At 32.4% G+C, this 12,491-nt stretch overlaps 2 protein-coding genes across 7 annotated transcripts in view; one reads left to right on the forward strand and one right to left on the reverse strand.

The window, feature by feature from the left end:
* The window catches only part of LOC130902449 (uncharacterized), a 135,936-nt gene that overhangs the window by 44,210 nt on the left and 79,235 nt on the right, over nucleotides 1–12,491 (forward strand). Inside the window, exons 4-5 of the mRNA XM_057814604.1 lie at nucleotides 8,295–8,383; nucleotides 11,918–11,981. Of these exons, the coding sequence (XP_057670587.1) occupies nucleotides 8,295–8,383; nucleotides 11,918–11,981 (153 nt within the window). The remainder of the gene's footprint in view (nucleotides 1–8,294; nucleotides 8,384–11,917; nucleotides 11,982–12,491) is intronic.
* The window catches only part of LOC130902448 (RNA-binding protein Musashi homolog 2), a 642,276-nt gene that overhangs the window by 24,884 nt on the left and 604,901 nt on the right, over nucleotides 1–12,491 (reverse strand). For all 6 annotated transcript variants that reach the window (XM_057814600.1, XM_057814598.1, XM_057814599.1 and 3 more), the window contains 2 exons: nucleotides 7,287–7,533; nucleotides 4,886–5,242 (listed from right to left, as the gene is read on the reverse strand). In XM_057814600.1, coding sequence (XP_057670583.1) covers nucleotides 4,886–5,242; nucleotides 7,287–7,533 — 604 coding nt within the window. The remainder of the gene's footprint in view (nucleotides 1–4,885; nucleotides 5,243–7,286; nucleotides 7,534–12,491) is intronic.

Below are 12,491 nucleotides of genomic sequence, written 5' to 3' on the forward strand. Positions count from 1 at the left end.
ACTTTACAGTACAAAAATATGTAATAAGTTTCTACCGCATATAGTAAGTGTCAGTAAAAAAGCATCAGGGTATAATTTTCTATGTGGAGTTCCTCTTGACCTCGGGTACGTGCCTGTAATAATCCCTGAATGGATTATTGGTAATCCCAAATAGATAAATACTTAGGAAGCCACAGAATACTTAGATAATTGCATAATCTTCAGTACATAATCAGGTCATCGTAGAAACTTGCTTATATTAGCTTCACATGAATGTATCTATGTATGTGAAGGAATCAAATCAAATATAATCCAAACATCGGACTAATTTAAAATTTTTCACTTTTCTTAATGACTTATGTGTTCATCAATTCGTGCCATCATCATTGCCAGAATTATTAGTAAAGCATAGAATCCTTGGGACTCGATTTTTACCGACTTAAACGATAAGATAAATTGACTTTGTAATAATTTGATAATTTTGTCCCATTGTTAACAGGCATCAGGATTGTTCTTCCTGATAAATTCTGTTATACTTACGCAATGCCAAAACATGGCGTTAAATTAATAGAAATTTGCAGTCGTCCATCTTTAAGATGCAACGCTTTAGAGTTGTTCATGTTGTCATATATGTAGTAGCACTTAGCTGTTAAGTTCCCATGTAATGAATGAATAGAATACGGAATAAGTAATGATAATACTTATATTCTTCTAGTCATATACGATTCAATAAATGAATAATAGTCAAAAATATGCTTCCATATTAATCGAATAGGAATTAGAAAAAACATATATAGGTTTCTAAACAAAATTTAAAAAAAAATGCTTAATCTAAAAAGCTTTATCTATACACCGCATGCTTCATGCGCGCAAAAGATGGGCGGAACTAACTGAGGCGCTCGGAGGAGAGAGAAAACGATACACTATTTGTTTTACTTAGTCGGGACACCTTCCACTTATAGAAACTGTCATTAGAGGAGTATTACATATATGAGGTATTTAACCAATTCACGATTAATATCAAAATATTTTATGAATAATGATCATGTTGCTTTATATTTTACTATTTGTTATTTACAAATATCAGGAGATTATTATCTATTTCCACGTTGTAAGTCAAGACAAAATGTCTTAAAACGAACTACTCTCATTAGTAAAAAACTCGAGGCAGGCGACATCCTTGCAATCAGTAAACACTAAAGCTAATAGTATTAGTCTCAAAATAATATAAAATATTGTATATTTCTATCTTTCACAGTCCAACGATATGTTATGATCGATAACCACCCATTTTATACTTGTTTACAATAGTGCTAATTAGTATTTGACTCTTATAAAAAAGTTATCCACTTGACCTACAGCTATCAGTTCCGAGTTAACCCACAAGAGGACACCCCCTACACGGTAACTCTGTATTTCATAATCAAGTGCCAAGATATACATCGGAGACAGCTGTAAAGAAGGCGAAGGACCACTCAGGCTACATCTTTTCTTGCTGAAGAAGGTTGGACACACACATTAAAACGACCAGTTAAGTATCAAACATCAACATCAAACGAGTCACATCTCCGTTAACAATAAACAAGAGTTCTACCTGAAAATGGACACCACAATGATAAAGCTGTTCAAACGGTCACTCTATTACGACAAGACCAGAGTCAGCGAGAAGTGCTCTGAATTATAAGTTAGTCGGCGATTTCCAGAGTTTACCGTCGTTACGGTTTCGGAAGAAAAAGCCGCATATTCGACGAAGATGATTGATTCATTATCAGCACATTGCTTGATATCGGATCCCTTACATGTGTTCTATCCAACAAGAGAAAGCTGTGGGTGGATGGACAACCAGAAAAAGACCAAAGGCAACAAACCTTAAGCCAAAAAGGCCACCTATTGACCCCAAACTATCACCAGCTCATTAAGCAGCCCGTCTACAAAATGCCATGGATTGTGCTTGCGTGGTAGTCATAAAAGAGGACGAGTCTACAGAAGACCTGGAGGAAGGCTTTTGTAGGGGGTTTCTGGATGGTTTGGGTGACCATTTTAATAGAAGTAAAAACCAAGGTGGTTTTTATTAAATTTGGCGGTGTAACAGGAGGATTAACGGCGAAGCGACACGTAGAGAAAATTTAAGATCACGTCTTTCCCCACGCCAGCTTCATCGGCAAAAGCTTCATGATAATGCGGGACTATGCCCGTTCACATAATGCAAGTTCCGTACTACAATATTTACAGGATGTCGATTTTGCCTCTGAAATGGCCAGCGCATAGCCTAGACTTAAATCTTATCGAACATTTATGGGATGAACTTAAGAGAAAAGTTTGGCCTGGAAATTCTGTACCAGCCACGAAATCGGACCTGGAAACGGCGTTCGCTCAAGAATGGTAGTAGAATAAACTTTGATACATTCTATCCACGAAAAAGCGATTGGAAGCTGATATTAGGACCAGGTGAGGAAACATTAAATATTGATTTTTTATTTTGATGAATTTAAGCGTGACTAATGGTTTTGAGGTGCTAAAATCAAAAAAAGAATGGAAGCTACAGATTTTTTGCTAGAGTTTTGACCGCGAGCGTACGAATTTTCTAGATTTTTGCTGACAAGTGTATATATTATAAAACAAGATTCTCAATCCCATATAAAGGATTTTCGGGAAATATAATCCTAGATTATATAAATCATATATATGTGATCCTAACCCAGAACGAGTTAATTTTTTCATAAATTTATTCAGTTGTATAATAAATTATACATGTTTAATAATTGTTATTTAGCAGTTATTAACGATTCACTCATTTGCACAAAGTTTACACTTAAGTTAAATCAAAATAAGCTCTTTCTATGTTAAAATGCCGGAAAGTATGAAAACCGCAAGCGTAAGTAACCTATCAATTACGCCGCTTATGAAAATAATTTAAAAAAAAAGGATCCTATCATATGATTATGACCTTATTTTATAGTATAGGTATATTATATACGTTCGATTCATTAGAAAGGCAGTTTTTTAATATTTAAAATGAAAATTTCATAAAATGGGAAGAAATATAATCCTACAAAATTAATATGCGTAAAAGAAGTAAAAAACTCTTAAATAAAAGCATTTATTATTTGTTAATAAAATGAACTAAAAAGTTAAAAATAAACCAAATCTAATAAGAAATATAACAATAATAGTTCATAATTATATATTTTTAACACAAGAACTTTACACCATAATTATCGATTCTTCCCTTTTTTATCATAGTCCCATAAAAAACGGCGTGATACATTATGATAGCAAGAGGAAAAAGAAAGTGCTAAATAATCTTATTTATACAATCACAATGTATAAAATAGAGTATTGCATGGTTTGAGAAAAAAATTGTTTTGGATACAACTTTTATAATATATTTCTTTCTATTCTTTGATCAATATTTATAGAGTAAAACATTATTGAAAATTCAAAAACGTTGTAACTAGTTTAAACATTTCAGTAAGGTCTCCATATTGCGTGACGTCATAGGTATAAAATAAACACTTAACATATGATACAAAGTAAATACGAGTTATTCTCTCGGTTATTCTGAAAGAAGCGTTATTATTAAACGTTGATTAATCTGAAAAATGGCAAATAAATCGTGTTTTGTACCAAGATGTAAAAATACCAAGACTAAAACACCTGATAAAATTTTTTTATGCTGCCAAGAAATTTGAATATACAAAAAAAATGGTTTGGAAATGTTGGTCGTTCTAATGTAAATAAGATTCAAATTCAACTTATTTCAACATTTAATAATAATTGAGTTTATTATGCTTTTAACGGGATTTAGTAATAATGTAATAACTTAAGCTATAAAAGATTTATTCACTTTATTCTTATATATAGGAAAATATTTTATTTATACGTAACTAATAAATTAAAACTGTATTATAACAGCACATGCTACGTTTCCGGCAACGATAACTTCGTAATGATCAAGCAGATAGATGCTCAATGTTTTTATTAAACCTATTACGTCACAACTGGACACCAATAAGAATAGTTTTCTTATGTAGTTAAAAATTTGAAATTTTTCCGATTATCAATTAAATATGTTACTCTCTGACATTATTTTATATCAAGAACTTACATAATAGACAAAAAAGAATCAATAATTAAGTTTTATTGTTAAAAATATATAATTATGATCTTATAAAGCGTTATATTTTTTATTAGTTAGTTTATTTTTAACTTTTTATTAACAAAAAATAAAAAATTGCTTTTAAAAAAGGTGTTTTTTTCATTAATTTCATTTTTAACTTTTTAGTATTTTTATCACGAGATATTTTTTCTAATCGTTGCCGCTTATGGACATCGCTTTCATTAGCAAACGTCTGCTGTTGTTTCAATTTCTTCTCTAAACCTCGTTTTCTTTGTGTCCTAGTTTCTTTTGTGTTCATGTTGTTTCCAAGGTGCATCCCCCAGAGGTCCATTGTAGACGCATAAAGATTTCAGTACAACAAGGTGCTCCCTGCTACCCTGATGCACAATGTCAGCGATATGAAATGTTTATACACCCTCGCAATTCATAACAAACGAAACGAACTTTTTTTCCCAAATTTGCATATTTACGCCAACCAAGATACTCGCCAAAACGAATCAAATGAGCCCAAACTCGATGGAGTTGTTTTCATTCAATTACGGAGTTCCTATGGCCATCTTCCCCATCATAAGACCCTGGTTACCGTCTGGTAACAAAGTACTCGTCAAGACGAATCAAATGAGCACAATATTACATTGTCATCCGATTTATACATGCATGAAAAATTGCATCTGAATCGGAGACGGAAGTGAAGTGAAACTAAATAAAAGCTTGTAAAATAGCAGTGATAATTGGAATACATTGAAATTACAGTAAAAAAATATAAAAATAAAAAAAAAATCCCACCTTTTTGTTTTTGATAGTGTGAAAATGTATCTCGCACACTCTATCGACAACGTCTTCATTTTCAAATGTCACGAATCCGAATCCTCTGTGTCTTTTAGTCTGTTGATCCATTAACATCACAGTTTCTTCGACTTTACCAAATTGACTGAAATAAGCTTTAACTTCATCTGCTGATGTGTCTTGACTGACGCCTCCAACAAAGATTTTTTTCGTTTTGTTCGGTTGTTTTGGTCTATTTTTGGGAGTAGCGTGTTTCGGATCAATCTTTTTGCCATCTAAAGTGTGGATTGGTACTTTTAGAACTTTATCTACGCTAGATGGTTCTGAAAATGTGATGAAACCAAAACCTCGACTTCTCTGGAATATAAAAAAAACGTAAAGTTAACAAATAAGATGGCATATATATAAAATATGGAATGTACTAAGTTTTTAGTTTTAAGATAACTAATTTAATATTAATTGTTCACCCCATCTGAGTACCAGTTATTTATAAACTTTAACTGAGGCCGAATACCACTTCCTGAGGAAGAGACTCCTGCCATGGAATTAAGATTATAACTTTGTAAATATATTTATAACTAAGTGAAGTAGAAAAGAAAACATCCAATATTCCTGGATTTATTTCTAAGAATATATTTGTTTAGCCCTTTCGACACTTTTGCTAGCTATTTTTAATTTTGTTGAATGTGGTTTGGTTAACACGAATGAACATATTCAAATATATGAGCAATCAAAGAGGAATGTTCGATTGAAAGAAACTGATAAAGTTGATGTCAAAGTTGTGCGTGTTTGTATGCCGGTTATGTGTTAATAATTGTGTTCCGCAAATTAGTGACTACTGGTCCACTCACCATTCATTGGGCAATATATTCTTATGGAATAGCTACAGATATATTTAGAAAGATTTCTTCATTTACATTCCTTTACTAGGTTTACATACGATTTTAGCGTCTACACAGGCCGCGAAACTGAACTTCTAGATAGAACTCTTGGCGAGCGTGTTGTGAAGCACCTAATGTCTATAGCAAGAGATATAGACATTACCTTTTGTTTCGAAGGATTAAAATCAGTTCCAAAATTGCTAGATCATGAAAAATAACATTTTATGCTTATGTAGAATGGAATCCGTTATGTAATATCAATATGGTTTTGATTGACATGTTTGTCCCCAGTACGTTCTACCTCATCATACTTTTTTCAAAAAGAAATTGATCAAATGCTATTTATCAAATTTTATGATTATACTGTTTATTTGATTAAAAAAATTTGATCAAATAAAATTATAAAAATTGACGTTTAGACTTAAATTCAGTCTTTATATATTTTGATAAAGACTTAAGTTGAACCGAAACGTGAATTTTTCATCAGTTTTTCAAAAATTATTAAAAAAAACTAATTTTAAAACAGGTTCGGGACGTGTCGGGCTTGGCGAAGTGAAGTAATTGGTTAAATTTCCTTTGGTTGGAGTTTATGACGATTACGGATCCGAGTTCGGTCTCGTGCCTTGACCTCCCGCGGAACCGTCTTGCTGCGAGGTTCCATATTACCTTAACCGGTATTTGGATATCCTCTTCGGCCGTCATTTAATGGTCACCTTAGACGTACGGACGAAATTAGACCTCTTTAATGCTTAATGTTCTTAGACCTTTTGATATATTAATACTTCTAAATGTTCTTGATTTAGGTCTCTTATGTTTTAAAATTAGTTTTTTTAACAATTTTTGAAAGATTGATAAAAAATTGATGTTTTCACATAACTTTACCAAAATATTTATATTTTGATAAAGACGGAAGTTAAGTCAAAAAGTAGTCTCGCCAGACGTGAATTTGAGTTGCATTCTGTTGCTGTGGGAGTCTCGTGCGTTTGATTTTTGATTTCGTTTATTATAAAAATTTCTATTTTTGTGAAATGTACAGTATGGATATTGAAGAAATTATAATAGTTTTTTGCTTGCTGGCAGAAGAAGAAGAGAAAGAGCATAGCTGGCCAGAAAGCTTTCAATTTGGGTTTATCAAATCAATCAAAAGAGACAAGAGTATTGAGAACATCACACATTATTCCCTGATCTGATTGATAATGACTCCAGATTTTTTCAATATTCCAGGAATACCTGATACTGTTGACACTCCGTACGGATGATTCGGAATGAATGCCCCTTCTCGGATTCTCGTCGGCATTGCCGATCTCCGATGCGTACGATGCAAATATGCGCGCGCAGTCCCATTTGAATCAATGCGTGATTTGTTCCGTCCGATGACAACAAGTGCGTGAATACCTTAAATGTCTTTCAATCTTTCAAAAATTATGAAATATATCGTATCTCTTCTCAAAAAATTAAATGTAACATAAGTACAATGCGCAATTGGACTTCATAGAAATTATGATAGTTGAAATTCTTACCTGAGTAACAGGATCTTTCATTATCAATACATCAGTAACGTTGCCGAACATTCCAAAATATTCCTTGAGTTTTTCACTGGAAGTTTGCCAGCTCAATCCGCCAACAAAGAGTTTTCCAGGAGCGGGATCATTGGAATTGTTTGGGGTACTGCGACCAGAAGATCCGGAATGACTACCATTGATAGGCACCAAGGTTCCGTGAAGGTCATGATGATCAATTATACCATTACCTTCACCCATACCAGTGCTGTAACAAACAACAAATCTTTAAAAAATTATATATTTTGAAATTGAACAATATCAAATAAAATGTTAAACTATTTCAACATAGGATGATTTTAATTATAGGTCGTACGTATCAATGACTCCGACAGATGATTGCAATAATTGTACATTTCAACTGGGATCTCAAAACTTTGTTACGTGCCTTTTTTAGGTCCAAATAATGTCTTTCTATTTCCGATTCATATTAAACTATTGGACTAATGGAAAATTTTATGAACACTGTAACTGAAAAGTTGGAAGGATTTTAATACCTTAGACTTTTCCCAAATAAGTAACGCCAAGTTGAATGGGGGATTCTTTATTGATTCACTAATTAGAAAGTTACTGGGCAACATTAATTTTATAGAGAAGAACATTAGACTTGCAACTCAGTCTTAAGTGTCGTGAGATTTTTGATAAAAAATATAAATCGCTTGGCTGTCGAATGTCATTAAAAATTCACTTTCTCCAATTCCCCTTTATTATTTATTCCTGAGAATTTGAATTTGAAAATTCGGGATCCAGCCATCATGATTCATTACTACTGGTTTTCAAAGAAGAATTATATGACCCTCCATAAAAGGGTAAAATAACATGTGTCCCAAATATTTTTAATTTCTTATACCTTATTTTAATACTAAGTCTAGATACATAATGTGAAAAAAATGTTATTTTGAAAATAAACATTAAACGTTACTTTGTGATCGATGAAAGTATAAATTATGACATTTTCTTTTTTTGCAGGTAATTCCAATCGTGATGATAGCTGCATTGGACATGTGCTGGGTTGCATTCTGTACCATCCAGGGTTTTCTTAGAACCAACATTGTGACGTAGGTATCACACAAAACAAAAAACATATAAAATATATTAAAAATTATATTTGATATTTCGGGATTATAGCGGGCGCGTATAACATATTTCCTAATAATAATAATAATAATAATAATAATTCAAATGTAAAAAACATGTTTAATAATTTACCAAATAAAGTTATTAAAACTAAAACATATATAAAGCAAGAAATATACAATATAATTTCAACCAGTAATTATAGTATCTGTTCCAGAGTTTTATTTGAAAATATAATATCATCAAGCTCTTGAATGATGACTCTAACCGTTTGAGTCCTCTTTTTGAGGTGTTTTATTCCCAATTTTCGACTTGTTTCTTCACTTCGTTGGTGTTAGCTGCTGCTGTTTTGCTATCCTATCGTCTAAATTCATTGCCAATATGATTTCTTCTATTCCCTTCATAATTAGTGTTATCTTTTCATTATTTCTATTGGTTTTCTCCACTACTCTGGTACTGTAAAGCAGCTTATCATACTTCCTTTCCTTTCTACGAGTCTTTTTTTCCGCTGTTATCGTTAGACTTATCACAGTTTATCTTTCTCTTTCTTTTTGGTAAATTATTGTCGATGCATGCCTCACTTGTTTAAACTTGATACCTTTCAGTCTTCTTTTTTTATTCTAGCTCAAACTGATAGTTTCTAGGTAATTGATGGACAAAGTTATATTGGTGAGCTTTTTAATTTTATCATTCCTTCTTTATGTTTGTCGTACTTTCTTCGTGTATATTTTTGTTAACATCATTTCGTAATCCAATCGTCTCTTACCAAATTGTTTAATCTAGTCATTTTAGGCATTTTAAAGCCCAATCTGTGAAAAAATTCTTAGTGAGCTGAATTTTTGTCTACCCGGTGTTGTAATAAAGATGTGAAATCGACATGCCGGTTAAAAGAGTTTTAGAGGTCAAAAAGTCACGAAAATCAGTTTTTCGCAAATATCTCGCGATCTGTTTCTCGGAGGTCAATACCTGTTATTATAAAAATTGTTCCTAGTAAAATTATCTACGAGAAATGTCTCTCACATTTTATGTAAAATCAAACGTTTTCGGTTGAGAAAGTGACTAGAATGCACTCACAAATGGTATTATATACTGTACACCTAGGCGTTAACTGTATTCCTTTTTCATATACTTTTCTTTTCACTTATCTTATAGAGGTTTAAGAAATTAGTAAAATTTATCATAACTTATCCAAATGACCTTCTGTGGCAGATGTTATTTCATTGTTGCGAGACCCGTCCTTTTATACCTGCTAATACTCCAATGCAGTTGAAAATTATTTCTTGAGTATTTTTCATAATAAGTGGTACATACACACAAATACTTGATCAACCTATATCAATTTTATTTTAAAAACCAAGAAAAAATAATGTTGAACCAAAAATGTACTCGACCGATAGCCTTAACAAGTTTCCACATTGCATGCCATGACATGATGTAATACAACTTCAGCATTTTGCGACAATTTTGCGGAAATATTCCAAGAAGAAAATTGCTCTCGGGATATCATTGTCAATGCTGGTATACATTTTATACTAGCAATATACGGTGCTCCAAATTAAGAACAATCGATAGATAATTACAGATACTAAACTAACAAGATAAGGAAGAGCTGTGAAATTTCAATATCATATTTATTGAGTATATTATCAAATACAAACCTGGCTAGATCCAGAACAGTGGGGTTATGAGTTAGGACAAAAATAATATACTACAGCCAAGAACGACTTTATCATCACCAGCACCTGATGATCTACTAAACATAATATTTTGTAATTGTAGACAAGGTCGTGACAGCAAATGTGGATGCAAAAAATTGGATTGAGATCTTTAAAAGTTTATGGACATTGCCGTAGCCAGTCATGTTTAAGCGCAGGGTCAACAAATTGTGGAAATGATGAAGATGTAGATGTGAATCTAGAAATGAATCCACTCGACGTTTTGTCAGCAACTATTACTGATAGAGAAATTGAACATATCGACAATGAATATAGGATATTATTCATTCTTGAATAAGAAAACCTTCTATTGAATGTCATGGATTATGCCTACGGGGGAAATCATGTAAAAAAACTCGCCATAGATTCTATCTCGTAGTTGATGAGGAAACGAGTGCGTCGTCATGATATAGTCGCTTTCTCAATACTCTTCTCCGAAAACGGTTTTGAAGAAAAATGCAAGAGGCATTTTTGTAGATAATTTTATTAGGAACAATTTTTATAATAACCGCTCACCCTATATTCATTTGTTTTTTTATTGATATTTTTCTTGATTTTAAAGCTATTTTCATATAAAATTAGTTTAAAATAACAGTGAAAATTTGACGCTTCGACCTACTTGCCAACAATTGGGTGCTTCATCACTATATTACGCCCTGCCACTGCAAGTTGAGTGCGAAGCAGGTTTTAGCTTGCAGAAAGATTCCATTATTACTACAGCTACTCTATTTATCATATCTACCGCTCTAGATCTTCTTTCTTTTTCTCAAAATAATGCATTTTATGTCTATTGAGGACATTCAAACAACTGTAATGGGTTGCTTCCGGAGGTTCCAGTCAAATATCTACTACAACACCTGGAGAGGTCTATTAGTGTAGTGCGGAAGGAAATTACTTTGAAGAGGATGTTTTCACAGCTTTAGTGTCTTTAATCAATTGCCAGACCCCGTTTTTATCTGATTAGAAATTCATTAACTTAAGTAAAGAATGTTTTTTCCGTATATAAGGAAACGTTTCCAAATTACGTATGGCTCATCGGAGGGTGGGTCATTGACTACATACATAAGTTATTTTACGTAATGATTTAACACCTGCGATTCAAATGTTCGCTTAATGTATAAAACGCGAGCTGAAACTTTTAAGAAAGCACGTGAATGCCGAATGGAACTTGGTGCATCCTCCATATCAGCTGCTGTCAGTAACACGGCCGCAGTAAAAACAAGACTGACTTTAGAGTCATATTTGATATATCTAACCAAGTCGAGTCATTATACAAGAATTTTTTAATGTGATTTGGATACTTGAATATATATATATTTTCAGCCATATTTCTTACGTAAGAGAGGGGGGTTGAAATCTTCAAACCTGACGTTTCGTTACATGGAGAAGGGCATATCCAATAGTCCAAAAAAAAAGGCATACGTAATTTGTTCGTAAAACGTTCTCTAATGGGTGAACGAAACAATTCAATGATTTATGAATTGATGATGATTATTTGAAAAAAAAAGCAATTGTCAAGTTTAAATTATGAAATATTGTATATTTTCTATCAACCTGGCGAGTATCATTTTTAAATTGATTTATTCAAGTTTCTCTATCCTCTTTGTGTACTCATCGATGAGTTGCATTAAATTTGTCAGCTGAAAATTTTGAAATATGAATGTTTTGTAATCGAGACAGCGAACGGACGATTTGGATTAATTCTAAAATTCTTATTGACATAGTGTTGAAATGAATTATTGGATTATTCGGAAAATTAAATCAAACAGAATCGAAAATACAAAGTCTGTTGTGTTACAGGTCAAGGTGGGATAGAACACAGAGGGATATGATCGAATTACTGATAGAACCCAGAAATAGAAAGGTAAAGTATTACGAAAATAATGGTTATTGATCATTTATGATAAATTGACAGGTTAGAAATTTTTGTAGTTAATAAGATGTTAAGTAAAACTAAAATATTTTTAACGAAGAGTTGAAATTTAAGTGTGGATTTAATATTAATACTAAGGGCCCAAACTCACTGAATTTCTTTTTGGGTAGTTGGGTCAGTTAAGATAGCTGTGGATGATACGGGACGAATATCAATTCCAAATCTCTTTAAAAGTTTTCTACTGTCTGTGGACTAGAAGAAAGTGTATCTGATAAAAGAATTAACAACTATGGAAGTTACATAAAAGTCCAAAAAGAAAATGTTCATTAGGATGATGAATTGACATTCAAGATTTTCGCATCTCATTCACATGTAGTACGTTTTTCAAAAAAAGAAAGTAAGTAATCTATTAGGAAGCATGGTGATTGAGATATGATTTGAAACTGCGTTAGCGCCAGTTAATACGGAAATTTCATGAGGAACATCAGAAAGTAGTTATCA

The sequence above is a fragment of the Diorhabda carinulata genome, chromosome X (genome assembly GCF_026250575.1).
Source record: "Diorhabda carinulata isolate Delta chromosome X, icDioCari1.1, whole genome shotgun sequence".
Taxonomy (NCBI): Eukaryota; Metazoa; Arthropoda; class Insecta; order Coleoptera; family Chrysomelidae; genus Diorhabda; species Diorhabda carinulata.